Genomic DNA, 18,365 nt, shown 5'->3' with positions numbered 1-18,365 from the left:
ACACACACATTTATCATTGATGTTGACTGCTCTTTTGTTCAAACATTGCTGTTGAGAAACTTGTACTTAAAAAATATATATTTTTTAAAGTGTGCATGCCCATGCAAATACCTGCATGCATGCCCCCTGGGGATCTCAGGTTTCTGGAGCTTAGGGAGGGGCAGGGAAATACTAATCGAGGAGAAAGGCAAGAACACACAGCACAAATACAACCTGCCAAGCACCACCCACCAGTGTGGCCAGGAAACACTGAAAACGATTTCAGAAGCATTAAACTGAAAGTGCTCATTTGCACCTGAAGGTGCACACAACTGCGCACCTGGAAACAATGACCGGCATACACATTAATGCCCTAGAGTGGACACAGCCCAGGGACGTTAAGTATCTGGCCTGATCACACACAGTACTCAGACCAGAGCTGCAATCCTAATACACACTTAGCTGGCAGCAAGCCCCATCAAAGCCAGTGGGATTTACTTCTAAGTAAACATATACAGAATTGTGCTGCACATTCAGGTTCTTTCTTGATCAGGGCTTAGGGAAGCTTCTGGTCCCCAATCCTGGATAACACTTGGGCCATTGCAACAGCAGTGGTGGGCATGCATGGTATGTTGTGGCACTTGTGTAGTACTGATATACAACACTGAATGGTGCCCATCATATATTCTCACTGCCTTTCAGTTTCATTAGCTCAGTATATCATTTTTATAAGACACAGAGTCAATATCAAATGAAATTCAGGCATACCAACCAGATACACAACCCATGAGATAGCATCCAACTTCTCAGAGAATGAAGTGGCATTCTGCCACCAGAGATTGAGCAATAACTGCCTGTGACTTCCTTAGTATATGACGGTGTGATTTGTTTGGTTAATTCGGAGAGTGAACAAGATTCTGGCATGAACATATGGTATTCAGTTTCATAGAGGAACAGGCTCTGAGTGCCACTTGAGATTGTACATATGACTGATACCAAGCAGAAGACAGACATGACATTTATGAGCATCATAATTCTCCTGTTTTAATAGCTCAAAAACAAGTTCTTTCAAGACAGAGTCAACAGTTTACCAACATCCAGGTAAATTAAATTAATTGCTCCAACTTTTAATAATGAAATAATCTGATAAGACAACAACCATGGTCTGAACTGAGTTGCTTTTGATGGATTTGAGTAATTCCTACTTGTCCTTCTTTCAAAATATTTCAGACTATGTCTACATTGTTGTTGTTTTTTAAAAAGTATATATTCCATATAAGTAATTTCCAGGGTATTTTCCTATGTATATATTTCAAATATTGAAGATGACATAAATTTTCACCTGGGTGATTATTACTCTTTTATTGTAGGAATTAAAAATTATGTGGGCATGTGTCTTATTACAGATGGGTGAGCTATTTACTTTCAGGCATTTATGCTGAATTATACTACTAGTGGGTACACTGACAGTGGTAGTAGATCTCTGCTCAGTGAATTTTCTGCAGCATAGTGAGAAACTCCCCAGAAGATAAGGCCCCTCTCTAGTGTTACAATTAAAATGCATCCTGTATCCTCAGATATTATTTCAGTAAACTGTCAACCACAATAAGCCCAAAGCATTAGGTCCAGCTTGTATATTTGGAAACCTAGTATATTAATGTTTATTAGAGAAATTTAAGTTTAGGAGAAATTTAAGCTTATGATATTCACATATTATGCTTTATAAAACATGTATCAAATCTCTTTACTATATTCTATTCTTTCATTATTATTGAAGCTGTGTTATTATTATTGAAGCTGCGATCCAGTTAGAAGTTTAACTTTTGCATGAAGCAGCCTTGAAGTTTTAGCAACTTCTCAAGAACAACAGATAAGCTTTAGTAGTTGCTTGGAAACAACATTCCAGAGGCGTTTGTTTGTGTGTGAATGGATTTTGCTTACAGTAGATAAGAAATAGGTTTGGCCTAGCAGATGAGCAGTGCCACCAATATGCGCTTTTGCTCTTTACTATGCTACAGACTTTGGACCTACACAAAACTGAGGCTATTCCCATGCATGTGAAGAGGACAATGGTGAGACAAACTTGGTTTTTGACTATGCTGTATTCACAACCAATTGCATTCTAGATCTTGTAGGATAGGACTATGCTTCACTATTCCATGTGTATATACAGTAAAGGCAGTTCTGCCCCAGTGCCAATTGGGAAAAGGCAATTTGGATGTAGAAGCCGAGGCAGAGAAACCAATTGCAGAGAAGGTCTAGAGAAGGCATGGCCAAACTCGGCCCTCCAGATGTTTTGGGACTACAATTCCCATCATCCATGACCACTGGTCCTGTTAACTAGGGATGGTGGCAGTTGTAGTCCCAAAACATATGGAGGGCCGAGTTTGGCCATGCCTGGTCTAGAGCAACTAAGAAGACTAAGACGACCAATTGGGGAAAGGATTACAATTCACAAAAATGGATTACGATACAGGGAAGACTTAAACAACAGAAATCCAAGTATATGTGTCTGCAGCATTCATCTCTCTCTCCCCCCCCCCCCATTTTTACTTGTCACAGTCCCAGTCTTTGGCAGGGGAGTAGGGGTGTGTGTGTGTGTGTGTGTGTACCCCATCCTTTGTACCCCATGAAATAGGGTTAGTGTGCTAAGGAAAGTTATACATTCACTACACTCTTCAGCCACCTGTTTCTAGGACTTTTCAGAAGGAAAAGTCCCAACTGTGTAATATTGATTTCAAAGAATAAAGCTTTGAAGCTTCATTTTTTGTCTTATTTGGAAGTGCCAAGGATTGAACATATGTCCTGCATAGAAAGCAGGTGCTTTAACACTGAGCTGGTTCTGTCTAGAAGTAGCTAACACTGACTAGCATGAGCTTTTCAAGATCTCTGGGTTTTTTCCTAGTCCTGCTGTGCTGACCCTTTTTAAACGGAGATAGCCAACAGTAAATCTGAACCATTTTCTATGCAAAGCATATACTCAACCACTAAGCTGTGGGCTCTCTCATCAGTTTCTTTCCTTTCTCCTTATTTAAATTCAACACACGGCAAGCATTATCTACTGCAGCATTAAATGCTACTAAAATGTTGACATTTTGGATGCAACTCTCAGGAAATTTAGTAAAATATAAATTAAGCGAAACACACAATCACAACAATGCTGGAAATTAAGTGGATACTATAAAGATAAATTTACTGAGTACAATTGAAGGGCTGGGATGAATTAGCATATTCTAATTATCTTCCCTGTGCTCCTGTAGACTCTGCAACTATTCAGCTTATATACACCAGCCTTGCAAAAAATTAACAAGGGATAACCCCACCACCACCACCTGCCCCAATACACATTTACACCTACTTCACTCCCCAATTTCCTTTTCTCCTTTCTTCTGTTACTGGCCCTGCCCCCAAAACTGAAGTTTAGGACTCAGAGCTCCAATGTATTTCCCAAGTTTATCCCCAAAGGTCAAGCAGGAGACAATGGCAAAATGGTGCTTTTGTCAATTGTCAATATCCTCATGCACATTGTAAATTCAGCCTGCACTCTGCAAGCATAGATAGCACATTTCTAGCTGCTGACACGCAGGTGTGTGACAGGGCAATGGAACTACCACAACCCCACATTATACAGCCCACCTGTGGCTATTCTGCCCTGTAAATGTTAACTATTTGGTTAAGAATGACCCCCCTCAGACTTCGAGTAATTGAGGGGGGGCTGTATGTAGTTTTCTAACTATTAGCTGACTCCTGTTGAAGTTTCACTTCATGTGCCATTTTTTGAGGCAGGTATATAGACACATTTTTTTGTTCAGGCTTTTTTTTTTTAAGTAATCCCAGGTGTCTTGGCCTACAGGTGCTTCAAATTTCAGCTTCCTGGGCTGTGAGGAAATTCCCTCACCTTTTGAAGAAACACGTTTGGCAACATACAAGCAGAAACATACAAGACTCCCTTTTTCATAATCGTTCTGGTCACCAGGGTAACTTGTGGAACTTGTGAGCTAAATTTCAGCTTGTTGAATTAATTGGAAGTATTATTCACCATTATGAGTGAGGCCTAAGAATCCTTAGTATAATATCAAATTATGTTAATCAACCACATTTTCAAATACTGTAAGTATCTGCTCATTCCAAGCAGGAAAATGACGCTTCACCCTGACCACAGTGCTCTAAACAACTGAAAAGCAGAAATTACGTACCTCAGGGAGAAGCACTTCTTCAAAAATCACTGCCCAGTTTCTTCCACCTTTGTTTCCTTGCAGGCTGTTTATTTGTGTGCTCACCTTCTAGCATCTTCTATGCTTTGCTGAGCTCCTGAACTCCACAGTGAATATTGCAAGCTACACAGAGGAGGAAAACCATGGCAGGTGGCAATGAAGGGAAGCAATTGAGTTTGCCTTCCAGCTGCAGCTCCACTCCACCACCTCAAAACAACACTGAGAGAGGAAGTGATCACATACAAGCAGGAAGCAGCACACGTTTTTGCTTGGTGAGAGGGCAGAATTTGGTGGTGAGGGACTTAAGGAAGTTTAAAACTTGCAGGGATATTTTGGGATAAACTAAACAGAAACCAGCATTTTTCTGTTTGTGACTCTAACCACAGCTGCCTCCCCCCCCCATTGTGTTATTGCTATCACAGCTGTGCCGTTACCATTTCCCTGGTTTACTTATAGTTTTGGAAATAACCTGTATGCTCAATGTGTGTGTAAAATCACAGGCCGCACATTTCAGTAGAACAGTTGTTTACACTACCAGTAAAACATTTTAGGAGAGAAATATGAATTTATATGGTGCTGGTTTTCTTTTAGCCTCTTCCCCCAAACACCTTTGTATCTTGCTAGATTTAGATATGTTAACAAGCCTATTCTGGCATTTTCTCCCACAAGGTTATGATTGCAGGAAGGGGGGAGACTGGGCTCATGCTCCCTGGCTCCAACCCTTTTATCACATCTGTGTTTGCCAGGCCACACACCTCTCATGCATTGCTAGGATAATCCAGCACCTATAATGTGAGGAGTCTATTTTTTTTTTAATATAATTTTTATTAGGTTTATAATATACGAAATTCAAATTCCAAGTACATGTTTCCATAAATCTAATGGACTCCCCCCATCTTCCGGACACTGCATTCTCTGTAAAACCAAAACCTCAGCAATTTGTTGACTTATTTTAAACATAATAATATATCTTCCATTTTATCGTGATATCTGGTCTCTATAATGTGAGGAGTCTATATCCTTACAGCAGACTGCCTGCAGAAAAAGTTACCCTTACAATACTGTATATGCAAAGACTAGATGATGAAAATGCAACTGTGATCACCACTCTGCTATGCAAGGGAGCTAGCACACATGCAAGGAAGTGTTGCTGGCCCACCCTCAAGATTTATGGTTGGAGATTGCAAAATCTTTATTAAATTACTTGTTATAATCTCCTTGCTGCCAGATCCACAGATCTTTGCCATCTCCTGCTGCCTTGATCCTAGGCATGTCCCATGCTGCCAATTAGTTTTCATGTTAAAGGCCTTGTAGTTAACATATAAAGCCCAGAACAACTTGGGACCGGGATACCTGAAAGACTGTCTGCCCTTATATAGATCAGGACGGCTACACTACTAGAGTATCATTAGGCAGAGATGTGAAAACAGGTATTTCACCCTCCGCCTGGTGGACGCACACCCCACCCCTAGTCATATTTGGGCCCCCACAAGGCTTCATGTTGCTTTGTTACTGTGTTGTTTATGTACTTTCCTGATCTTATACTTCCCCCCTACCTCTATGTTTCTTTAGGGCTCTTCCATAGGAGGAGAGACACTGATTGGGTCAAATCCCCCCCCCTTTGAGTGGAGGAGTGCTACACAAATACATTGGTTAAGTGCACACTGCTTCTTGACATTATGGGTAAAGGGGTGGCTAAGCCACACAGCCCTATGACTCTGCTTCATGCATTTCATGCACTCTTTTAATGTATGTGTGGGGAGGAACTGGTGCCCATCTTTTAACATTCCTCAAAATTCTACAAAGAACAAAAATGCCTTACATGAACTATGTGTCATGAAAACAGAGGTGTTTTTGTCAACAGTTTAACCAGCTGTGCATACGATTTCCCTTTTGTTGAAAGGAGAGAATGATGATGCTCTGCAGAGCTATAAATTAGTGTGTAAGCCTATGCCTTGGCTCTACTAGAGAGCAGTATCTGAATAAATATACAACTGCATATTCATCTACCTATTTCCCTTTGCCTCCCACAACAACTTCCCATGAAAGATTAAGTTCTCCTCATATAATCTGAATTCCAGTTTTGGCTGATTAATGCCAATAGACGTGTACAAGTGTATGCAAATTGTGGCTTGTGGCCGACTGGAGAGCCATGGGCCAGGAACAGCAGAAGATGAATGTAATTCTATTGCCATGAGTGTTAAAGAAACTATAGAGAAAACTGAACAGAAGCTGAAATAGAGTTTGCACTGCAGACTTCCTTCTAGTATGAAGTCTTAATATTGTCTGGCTGTAAAAAGTTCAGCTCTAATCACACTCTGAGGGATAGATCAGTTTTATTCCTTCATGGCTTCCCACACAGCATTGATAATTCTTTGGTGACGAGCCAAGAAATATGCTGGAGATTTCTAGCTTTGTTGAGCACAACAATTCACAGCCTGTCCTAGGGAATGACTGTCAAGCCCATCTTCAGCATAGATCAATCTTGAAAGCAGTTATGGTGCAACCTCCTCCTGAAGAGGCCACCCCTGTAAACTGAGGTATTATGAACCATTGCCATGTTGCTAATGTCCCTTTCTTGGGCAAGTTGAAAAAGTGATGGCTAAGGAACTGCAAATGTTATTGGATGGAATGTTTTAACTAGATCTATCTATGTCTGACTTCAGGTCTGGGTAAGGCATCAAAACAGCCATGTAGGAACAGGTACGTAGCTTGGGGGTTCTCCTAGACGCAAAGTTGCCACAAGAGGCTTAGGGGGCCTCAGTGAAAAGGAGTGCCTATGCCTAGCTCTGGCTAGGTCATTCAGTATGACTGTAATCCTTACTCTAATAGCCTGAATTGCTGCAATGCAGTCTATATGGGGCTAACCTTGATGACAGTCTGCCAATGAGCTACTATGTCCAATTCAAGACATTGATACTGATGTACAAAGCCTTAAATGACCTACTTAAAGGAGCACATCCTTTGGTACTTACCGATATGCTCTGAGGTCAGCAGGAGAGACCCTGCTCTATATCCTGTCAATGATGATATTCTGAGACATTCAATGACAGCACCCTGAATGTGGAACTTTCTCTCCAAGACAGTTGAGTCTACCCTGAAGCCTCAACAACGCTCCCCGCCCCCGAGAACCTGTGTTTGGCTGGAATCACAGACGGGCCATTAGAAGCAGACACAACCATTGGGGAAGGAAATTAGCCCCCCCCCCTTCAGCCGCACAGAAACGGGCGCCCAATCCCCTGCCCCCACCCACTGGGAGGAGAGGCAAGTAGTTCTTGCCAGGAAATTTAGGCCACAAATTGGCTCTGCAATTTAATAGTCCATTTTAGATGCTTAAATTATATAGATATATATTGAGCATCACACAGTTGTGAAAGTATTTCCTCATGTAGATAGCCCTTATGAATTAGACCATTCTTTTAATTCAACACTTTTCCTATAGACCAGAATATCTGGAAAACTATTCATAACTGTGCTTGCCCTGTATATTTCTAAATAGATTCCCATGGCCTTAATAATGTATTTGGGTGTGTGTGTGTGTGTGCGCACACGCGTGCATAATATAGTGAGAGAAAGAGACTGAGAAATTTGGCCTTGACATTTTGCTTATATATTGCTCCAAAATAATTTTTAAAAAGCACATAGACAAAAATTTCATGGTTTTCTATAACAAGAAATCAATACAACAAAACTAGTTTTAGCAAACTGTACATACATAAATATGTTTCTTTTTTAATACTTAACATTCATGATTTTTGTTCATAAAGCCTTCCATGATTTATTTATTACATCCATTACTTTTTTTAACTATAAAAAGTGCTGTTCTGATTTACAGCTTGTGCATCCAAAGCGAAGGTTAGAACATCATGCTCCACCCAAAACCCCACAAAAAATGGGGAAATAATACATGGCCTTGCAATCTCCTTAAAATTTATGTTACAATAGTCTCTAGAATCTCTTTAGCAGAGTTTGGTTTTTAATGATTCTATGAGTGTGTGTATACTTGTAAAATACCAATAATGCAGATAATGAAAGTTTGAGTAATAGATCTTTATGAGCTGCACATGGGAAATATCTTCTTTCAGACTGAAGTCCTTGTCTATGCATAGTACAGGGCACTGGCCCAAATTATAAAAGTGACTGAGAAGTCCAGAATATTGGCAAAAAAGGAAAAATATTCTATCACTTATTTCATAGCTTTTTCAGTGCCAGAGATGTGAGTTTTAAACAATGCTACTCACATAGTGCATGACTCATTTTGGTACTGATACATATTTAACTTAGTGCCAAGTTGACTTATTTTTGTGTCCAAGGAGGTCACAGGAGAACTACTCTGCAGTGGATGTACCTGCATTTGATACAAGCTTCTCTGTCGTCTTTCCAGCTGCTTCATAAAGGTGGTGGGCCATTAGTATACCTTAGCATGGGGTGAAAGGAGCGTGCAAAGTTATTGGAGAGGGCGCAGCTATAGTCTTCCTCCGTCATTGGCACCAGGCAGGCAAGACCAATTAAGAACAGCAAGAGGAGCTGAAGTGGGAGAGCGGCTCGGAGGACCCTGAGGAAGAAGCATTGCTGCTGCTGCCGCCGCCGAACTGGCTGAACCTCAGAATGGGAGGAATCTAAGCCATCTCTTGTGCACCTAAAGAGACAATCCAATACAGAAATAAACCAATGCATTACTGTGAAATGACACCCAGGCCAAGATGCTGCCTGAAATATCCATGAGATTTTCATGATTTAGAGATTCCAAATGCATTTTACATTAAAGTGGACGTTTTCTAGTTACTCGAAAAGACTACTTGGGTATTAGAAATCCCATACATAACTATTTAAAGTAGTATGCTACCCTCTCTCCCAAATGTAACACCACTACATCAGTCACCCATCAGATATATCAGTCACGATCCATGCTACTGATCAACAATATTTCTTAAGGAGTGTAGCCCAAGTATTTCCCCCCCAAAGGATTTTAGATTGCACAGTACAGTGTAGCTCATTTTGCACTGAATCAGCAATTAAAACCAAATGTGGAACTTCAGATGTACCATTCCTCTTTTGAGTATAATTTACTACCCTGGAAAAAAGAATGCAGTACAAATTAACAGAAAGACTGTTGCTTGTCCTAACAAGGATTCTTTTTATTTCAGCCAGGAAATAATATCCACCCTTCTGCCTTGTGATTAATCAAAGCAACTGCATCTCCAGTTGCTAACACTGCAAGGATGATGAGGGTAGGGCTGGGGAGAAAGTCTTTTGTTGCCACTGGACAAATTATGGGCACATATCTTCCCACCCTTCAAAATCCTCAAGTAAACCAGGAAGTTCTGTTGGCTACTTTTAGTTGACTAATGGAGACCTGAACGTTCAAAGCTAATAAATGATTAACTGTTTGAGATGAGAGAGCTGACAAGAGGTCCAAGATCAAAAACAAAAGGTGGCAGATTATTTACAGGCACATCACTGAAACTAGGATGGAAAGCTGCTTAGTCTGTTATTAAGTATGCAGCCTTCTATTATGAATGCATCAAAACGATATGGCACATTTAACAGCATCAGAGCATTCTATATTAAAGTTCAATTAGACCCAGCCTTCGAGCATCTGACAATGCCAGCTTGAGGAGTTAATGGGCTTAGGTATAGACAAAGGGAACAGGTAGTGCTGCCCAACTGCCATCTTAGGCTGCACAGCCTTTAACTGTGGCTATTTTCTCACATGGCTTTTACTTACTCCGCAGCCTTATGTGCACTGTATGTGTCCAGGATTGTGCCTGCTGGCCCAGTGTCTACATACTGGAGGTGGCATTTGGGACAGGCATGCACATATAACCTATCATAGCTCTGTTTGTGCAATAATAGAACAGACCCCATGTACAGACATCACCTCCAACAGTATAAAGGCGCAGTGAGGAATTGAGATCAGGAAGCACAATCCTGGTTCTCCCACTAGCCCCAAAACTGCACTGTATGTGGAATTACCATCTGCATTCTATCCTTCCCCCCAGCATCGAACAATAACACCATCTTCCAAAATGCTTAAGCTCTTGAACCACTTGGCATTCTGCTGCCCTTAAGCCTTGTCTATAAAAGAAGGCAATACGAAATATTTCTTGGGGGGGGGGGGAGTTAAGTCCATTCCAAAACAATTTTTTCTCCTACCTCTCTGTGGTTGTGATAAGGCTGGTATATCCTGTTGATGTGGCCCCTGCATTTGTTCAGGATGCAGAGTGGAGAGAACTGGGTTCAGATTCTGCTGTAGTGATGAGACTCATAGAATTGTATAGTTGGAAGGGACCCAGAGTGTCATCTAGTCCAACCCCTGCAATGCAGGAATTTTGGGTCTGACCTGATCTCTTAGCCTAATGTATCTCTAAGGGTTAAAATTGCATAAACTTGAGAGGACAAAACAGTAGAACCCATGTTTGCCAACCCAAGACACTTGGGGAAAGGGCAAAATAAAAAGGTTATTAAAAATGCAAGCCATTTTTACATAGGCTGAAAATCCTGTTGACAATTTTTAGATAAAACTTAATTTAGGTTGGGACTGCATTTTGGAGCTTATAAAGCTTGTTTCTCCCTTGAGGCAGGGTTTATAAATGTTCAAAGTTCCTTTCTGAGTCCTAATTCAACAGACTTCATAAGCCTACCCAAAAATAAGCATGGCATATGATTAAAACATTGGTCTTTCTTCAGCTACTGGCCTTTTTTCATCTGAATTTAAATTTGTATCACCTTTTCCGGTATTTTTTTTTTTTAAATAGACCTCTCCAATTCATCTAGTTCAGCTACTTATTATTTTGCTTCTCTTTTTACATTTGTTTCTAAATTGCTTGATGGTGTGCTCTTAGATTTTTAGAAATTATCTGACTCTATTTCCCCCCCTTTTTGTTATTTTAACTTTTGTTTCCTGATCTATCATGCAATAGAAACTGCTTTGCTTTCCTTAATCTTTTTTCTTTTTGTTCTTACTCTTAATTTGTATTCAGTTTTTGATATTGCTTTATTTAAAGCACTGTCTATTTCTCCCTTTTGGATATCATATTGGTTTTCAGGGTTCTGCTTTTTTCCATGTCTTTATAGACACATTTTCATGTTCCTGTTCTAGGTATAGTGGTTGAAATACAATCCCCGAGTTAACTTCCATGCTGTTCTGAAGGGTCCCTACCTGTCTGGAACACATTTTGTGGGTGCAGGGTCTGGCAAGGTACTTAAAAGCATATGAAAGCCTTTGATCTTATTTATGGGATTCATAGCCAGATTACACTTGGTTAACTCTCTCCTTTTTTAATGACTGTCACCAACTTGTTTAAGCTAGCCTTTTTGGGAAAGGCACTATGGCTTTAATTTCTTCTTTGCTTTGTTCAATCATTTTATAGTTTTTTGTTGTTGTGTATATTAGATTATAAAACCTGGGCAGGGCATGTTTGCCTTTTTGTTCTGTACACAGCCTAGATATTTAGACACTATTAATTATTTGTTTCTTTATTTCATGTGGTCAGAGATTTACAAAGCCCTTGACAAACTGTCTGGCGTTTATGTTTTTCATAGACTTATTAAATAGAGCTGTAAAGCTCCAAGACACTTGAGAACACTTCTGGGTTGTTGCACTTTTCCATGGAACTGTCACACATATGGGTAGATGTCAGTATGTGACTTCGGGGCCATATGGTTGGCACCTTCATAACCCATTGTGAAGTGGGCACTTTGTGATAAATACCAATGGCTAATTGGTGCTCTTGCACAACAAATGTTGCTTTCGGCAACAACAAACACACACGCCTGGACTTCTTGCATCAAGAAAAGTGTTGGGAAATTACAATGGAAAGTGCACCAGTGGTGATGCCATATACCTTCCACATAAATTTTGAGAAAACAAATCAGGATGATTGCTCATTATACACTTCATCTGGAAGTGGACCCCGTCATATAGCTCAAATCCCAACACCACAAACAAATCAGCTCATGCCAGATTCTAATGCACCACAAAAACACTGTTGCTAAAGCTGCCTTTAAGATAATAGTTACTTTACTACACACATTAGTTCAAAAGGGGGGGCAGGGAGGCCCTCTACCCCATACTACCCCATGCATATTTCTCTAAGAGAAGCATACACATCCATTATAACAATGTACAATTTACATCCATATACAAAGGACAAGGAATTATATGTCTGAAATACTGTAATTACTAAGAGTGCTCCAGAATTATCAGGAAGAGAGCACCATTATGCACATCCTAGGTTTTTTAATGCTTTAAGAGAGGCATCAAAATGATGGTCATAGATTTCCAGTTTCTAGGGAACCAATTTTGAAAGGCCAATTTTTAGCATATTTTTATATGTAACCAGAAGAATTTATACACTAATGGGTCCATTAATAATTATTGAGCTGTGGTTACTGAAATCATAGGGCTGGCAGAGGTGAGTCTATTGAGATCAAAACAAGCCTTTGGGGATAAGTCAGACTCCGTATAAGGCAGCTTCATATTCATGCAGCACCTACCCTGGAACACCTTTGTTAATTGCATATATTTGTAATCTACCAAAGCTGTGTATTAAATTTCTTTCTTTTTCGCAAAATGTTGCATTCACTCATTAGATATGCAATATTATTGTGCAGTTCAGTAGGAGTAACACTTGATCTGACACTTTATAAAGGTTTTTTAAATCAATCATCACTAGTAATAGCTGTGCTGATTTTGCCTATCACTAAGGTCTCATTCGTAGTTTCTTCATCTGAAGTAGATTGAGACACAATGTTGCACATGGCTGAACGAGGGCATTTGGAGTCATGGACAAAGCTACAACTAACAATTGTGCATAAAAATGATTTCTGATCACAAAACATTTGTTCTGCTCATATACCCACTGCCTTGGTTCCTGTGAAAGCCAAGACGAATCTTCAAGTCTGGATTATTATTGGGAATGAAAAGTGAGGTAGAAGAATGCAGCACTTGATTAATGGGTTCCGAGACTACAGACTGAATCACTGGCGCCAAGACCTTTTAGGGATCCTATAGGGTAAACACTTCGGAGAAAAGGACACAATTACTCTAATCTCTAACATTTTTATCTCATAAAATATCTATATTGACTCAAGCCTATGGCTGCAATCCAGTGATACAGCTCTGCTTGAAAAGGTCTCTCAACTGTTGGCTATGGCAGGAAAAATCTCTGAATATGTGTGCAGCTCCATCTGCCACTGCTGGCAATACCAAGTCTCATGAATAGTTTTGGATATTGATATACATCATTGGGGTATTTTTGTGCTAATTACTGATGGCATGGGGGAGAATATCCATTCCTTTATGCAACATTTCATTTGTTTATTTTGATTTTATCTTGACAAAACCCAATGTCCTGGAGTAGATATCTATCTATCTATCTATCTATCTATCTATCTATCTATGGCATAAAGCAGCATCTAAGTGCTGTTTAACCTGAAGTTCTAGTAAGCTATATCAGACCCTGCTGAGCTATGCAAATGTGCTAGCAATTTTATTGCTGCACCACATACAATGGTACCTTGGGTTACAGACGCTTCAGGTTACAGACTCCGCTAACCCAGAAATATTACCTCGGGTTAAGAACTTTGCTTCAGGTTGAGAATAGAAACCGTGCGGCGGCAGCAGGAGGCAACATTAGCTAAAGTTTCAGGTTAAGAACAGTTTCAGGTTAAGAATGGACCTCCAGAACGAATTAAGTTCTTAACCCAAGGTACCACGGTATATGCATTGTTCCCTGCCAACATAGGTGTTTTGCACCACCCAAAACACACCAATGTGAGAAAGCCAGGGTCCATAGGAAGGGCTGAACCGTAGGTAATGCGTAGTTTGACAGTACCTGTCCTTTGGTCTGATGCAGCTTCTTCCAGATGAGTTTGCATTTAAAACCACTGCCCTTTTAAATTTGCAACAGCAAAATTCTACAGGTTAAATACCTTGGTCTCCTTTTATGTGTCTAGTCTCCCAAGGATTGCTGATCCAGTGCAAGATCAAACACAAGGTACTCAGATCAGAGGCAGGCCAGATTATTAAAAGAACACAGTGACAGCTTGTACTTCTTTATCAGTCAAAACCACATTACACATCAACTGCAACCTGTCTGGCTTCCATGCTTGATTAACTTCCTTATTCAGTAGAAAACTCATTTGTATTCCGTGCTTGACTGAATGACAAATTGTCTATTGTGTTGTTCTGCTAAGAGATGTGTTAATAAACAGTGCTGGAGAAAGATGCATAGATGCCACAGTTAGAACATAGGCAAGCTCTAAAGCTGCAAAGTGGTGGTGAAGCGCATGCTGAGCCAGTGGCTGGCTCTTTCAATGCCAGAACGTTCTAAAAAGGAGGCGTGTGCAGGTGTGTGTGTGGAGGAAGAGGGAAGGGGAAAGTTGTTGTACACAGCAAGCCCTACCGGTACAATCTTCCCAAATGCAACTTCATTTCACAGACTGGTCAGAAAAAGCAATGCTTTGTTCAGTAAGCAGTCTTTCCCTCCTTTGTGTGAAAAACAAGGTCCTGTCTCATACGGATTGGAAACAAATAGTTTTTCCTTAAGTTTCTTTCTTGACAAAAAATAACAACAGGCAACTAAGAGGTAGTTCCAGATATTTTATGCATTTAAGCAAAATTTTGGAAAACTCTGAAATGTGTTCTACTTCATGTGTCACATGACCTCTGGGATTTGAATTCATTTTTGTTTATGAGGGCAAGACCGAGATATGAGGGTGGGTAAAATTGGAATAGCCAAAAAGCCCAGAGACATATTTTTGTTTTGTTTTAATCAAAGCTACCAACACATTTTTGCTTTAATGATGAAGTCTTCCACCCCCTTTTTTCTCTTTTTCTTTTATATAGATGGAATTTAGAGTTATTTTGTATTAGATTATTTTGTATTGTTCTGGGCTCCATAAAGCAACCAAGTAGTTTTCCAGAATACCTTCCTCTAATATATTTTTGAGTTTCAACCAATTGATTTTGACACTGCAAAGTGGATGGGCACTTTTTGTGGAGCACTGAATACATTTCCTCTTTCAGTCACTTGATGCTTGTCACAATTCAAAAGGCACAAGCTGTGCATGGGTGTAAAACTTTAAGGGACTATAAATGACATGTGGCAAGAAGCGGATAGTGGATTAGCATTAGCATTCCTTCTCCCCTCCTATTCATTTCACAATGGCGTTTTGCTGAGAAAAATGTGGTTTGCGAAGGAATGATCACCCGGTGTTGAGTGCCCTTGATTTATCTTGTGATTGATTTATTCTATGCTTGTTTGACTGGCTGATTTATTGTATAAAATGTATTTCTGTTGCATGCTTCCCATACTTTTAGATTCAAGGGGTCCAAATAAAATAAGGTACAATCCAGGAAATGCTAGGCATGCCATCCCCACTGAAATGAATTGGAACATGACATTTAGGTGCACATTTTAGCTCCATTGATATCAATGGGACCCAAGCCTTTCTAACTTTTAGTGGGTTTCACTGCAAGGGATGGCAGACAGTAGTACTGTTGTTGGTGTGAGCTACATTTTCAGGGTATGTTCATTTCTGTATCTCTCTCAATCTCTATCTGCATTGTCATGTTCCTGTTATTAAAAACAACAACAGATGTCAACATTGGACAGGGACGTAGAATATAAATGTGCATTTTCTGGAGCTCTGTTTCAGGCCAGACAAAGAAGGAAGGGGCAAGAAGGTAGAGTGAATTGTTGATTGGTAAAAAGGTCACACACAGACACACACACATGTATATATCTATAGATACACAAATATATCACACTGACAATGACAGAATGCAGAAGCACTGTTAGCTGCAGAGAAGACAGGTTGCTGGACACAAGGTGAAAGCTGGAAGCTACAGCTATTAACTCTACTCTCAAGTGCTGGCACAAAGAGGGGGTGTGCTGCTCTCATAATGCCCGGTGTCTGCAAGCACCTTACTAAGGTTAGTATATTGCATCTGCAAGGAAGTTGTCTCACAGTGGAGAAAAAAAGATGTGCTGCTGCCAAATCTTCATTTTCAGCGTTAGCTCAGGTTTTGGATTGTGCCTGGGATCATTCAATATGAAAACCCGCAAACTGAACAAAACTTTACAAACTTGAAAATAAAGCAGGTAAATCTTAAGAGGATTTTTTTCATTTTCAGATTTGCGGGTTTTGTGAATTCTGATATACTGTATTGGTCTAATACCTGCCATAACTTAACATCTAGAAACAAAGAGGATGATAAAAGTCTTTGCCATGGACCTAAGCATAGATCTGCCAGTAGTTTCTTAGTGGCAAAATGATGGATGCGATGCATACATCCATTTAATCAAAGGCATCTAAATAATTTAAATGTAGGTTGAAGTTCATTGGAAGCAAAAGCAGAATACTATTGAGTGCTTGTAGTGTAATATTTTGTCTTAGTGTAATTTGATACTTGTAGGAGAAAGCCTACACTTAAACTGCTTGATGTCTTTTTTCATCAGATTAAATGTGCACAGTTACATATCATGGACAGTTTCCATCATCCTCTTGAAGTTCTAGATCAGAGTGCAGAAACCAGGAGAATAAGGTACCTGCTGTGTGGACTGCTGACAGAGGGTCCAGGCTGTGAGACATTACATTTGCCTCGTGGCTGTTTGCAATGAACAGGGGTAAAGAAAGAAGAATGTTCAGTCCAGGCAAATAAAGGCAAGCTACTGATGAAAAACAAATTAAAAAGTGCAGCAAAGGAAACACAAAATCAAATGAAGTTACTAATTTCCATGAATCAAGGAAACTGGCTTTTCTTTTGTGCTCCTAGTTGAATATGAATCTGAACGTACAACATGAACTTAAAATGACACTGTAGTCAATAAAACAATACAAAGAAAGTGCAGTGTATTAAAAAAAGAAACTTACGGTTAAATGCCTCAAGCAATTTGCTGTATTAATTCATATCTATTCAAAAGTTACACTTTTGTTTGCTGATGCTTCAAAAATATATTCTGTTTTTGATAATAGTAATTATTATTTTAAGAAAATGTTTCCTTGTTTTGCATCAGTTATCTTTAGGGTCAGTAACTCTGCTTTCAGTATCACACTAACATCATTTGGCTTTTCATTGTTAATACATTTTGGGACAAGTCAAAAGTTAACCCAGTCAATGTAGATGTTGCTACTAGCACAACACATAGCGCAAATCAGCTACATCAGATGGACTCTCTATACTACCAGCAAGAATTTCAAAGAGTTACTGGCAGTAGTGTGAAGGTGAGATATGTGATGTGGGCAAACTGCATGGTATGCCCTGTGGTACTTGCAATGTCTTTGGCTGCAGAAACTCACAGGGAAATCATTTCAGCTGACCTCCATGTGATTGTAATAAAGTGTAGACCCTCCTTGCAGTCTTAGTCTCTTCTTATGTGTTGTTAGTTAATCATTATAGCAGCAATAGAAAGGTATATGGGTTGGATCCAGACCTGTCTCTGTGTAAATGGAAGTGGAGGCACCTCAGCTCTCTGTGACAACTTTACAGGGGACAGTGGAGACTGTGAAGGGAGGAAGAACTGGAGAAAATCACTGCACCGTCCACTTCCTCCAGTGCTAGTGGAATTCCACTGAATGCAGCTCTGGACCCATTAATATTTGGAATATTAATCCAGGCTTTTTTTTTTACAAAAAAATCTCAAATTTTCATTTCTATTTGAAAAAGTTAAAGCTAATTTTAAAGATATACCTTAGGGAAACAATCTGTATCATACTGTACTCCAGAGAAGGTGATGATAAAAAGAAAAAATGTCTACTTGCTATGATAAGCTGCTATTTCTACTCATATCCATAAGCTAACCATGATATATATAACTTATATTTTAGAAATGTTGAAAGATAAAAATGAAAGTAAAGACCCAGGAAAAAAAACTGCCATGATTTTTGTGTATCTTCCCCTTGAAAAGCCAGTGTTCCTTTACATTCTCAAACTAGGATCTAAACGAAACTAGTGAATGTATTGAAATCAATTTTAAGAGGCCGTAAGGTTCATAAAGACAGAACTCAGATTTTTTTTTATAAGAGAGCAAATGAAAATTGATAGTTTTCTAAAAGCTAAGGAAAGCTGAATAATACTTAAATTAAAACGAACAAAAAGAATGAAAACCAAGTTCCCTACAGGACTCAAAGTGAAGAGTAGTACATTATGTGGCTCACAGACTG

General features: G+C 39.6%; 1 protein-coding gene and 2 long non-coding RNA genes across 7 annotated transcripts in view; 1 reads left to right on the top strand and 2 right to left on the bottom strand.

The window, feature by feature from the left end:
* Positions 1–4,303, bottom strand: part of LOC309366555 — a 102,951-nt gene extending 98,648 nt beyond the window's left edge. For 2 of the 5 annotated variants that reach the window (XR_014166770.1, XR_014166771.1), the window contains exon 1: positions 4,176–4,301. This is a non-coding gene — a long non-coding RNA (uncharacterized lncRNA). Of the gene's footprint in view, positions 1–4,175 lie in introns of all 5 variants that reach the window. The other 3 variants (XR_014166769.1, XR_014166772.1, XR_014166773.1) reach the window with 3 other exon arrangements.
* A 60-nt stretch (positions 4,304–4,363) lies between these two features.
* Positions 4,364–16,758, top strand: LOC309366557. Its single transcript, XR_014166775.1, has 3 exons — positions 4,364–4,465; positions 5,766–5,845; positions 16,661–16,758. It is a non-coding gene; the product is annotated as an uncharacterized lncRNA (long non-coding RNA).
* SYNE1 (spectrin repeat containing nuclear envelope protein 1) overlaps positions 7,781–18,365 on the bottom strand; it is a 274,657-nt gene continuing 264,072 nt past the window's right edge. The window contains 2 exon segments of the mRNA XM_081905258.1: positions 7,781–8,832; positions 16,751–16,809. Of these exon segments, the coding sequence (XP_081761384.1) occupies positions 8,583–8,832; positions 16,751–16,809 (309 nt within the window). The 3' untranslated portion in view covers positions 7,781–8,582.

This window comes from Podarcis melisellensis (genome assembly GCF_964234715.1).
Source record: "Podarcis melisellensis genome assembly, chromosome: 3".
In the NCBI taxonomy this organism is placed as follows: Eukaryota; Metazoa; Chordata; class Lepidosauria; order Squamata; family Lacertidae; genus Podarcis; species Podarcis melisellensis.
Note: the sequence above shows the minus strand (reverse complement) of the source record. Positions and strands in the feature narration are given on the sequence as shown.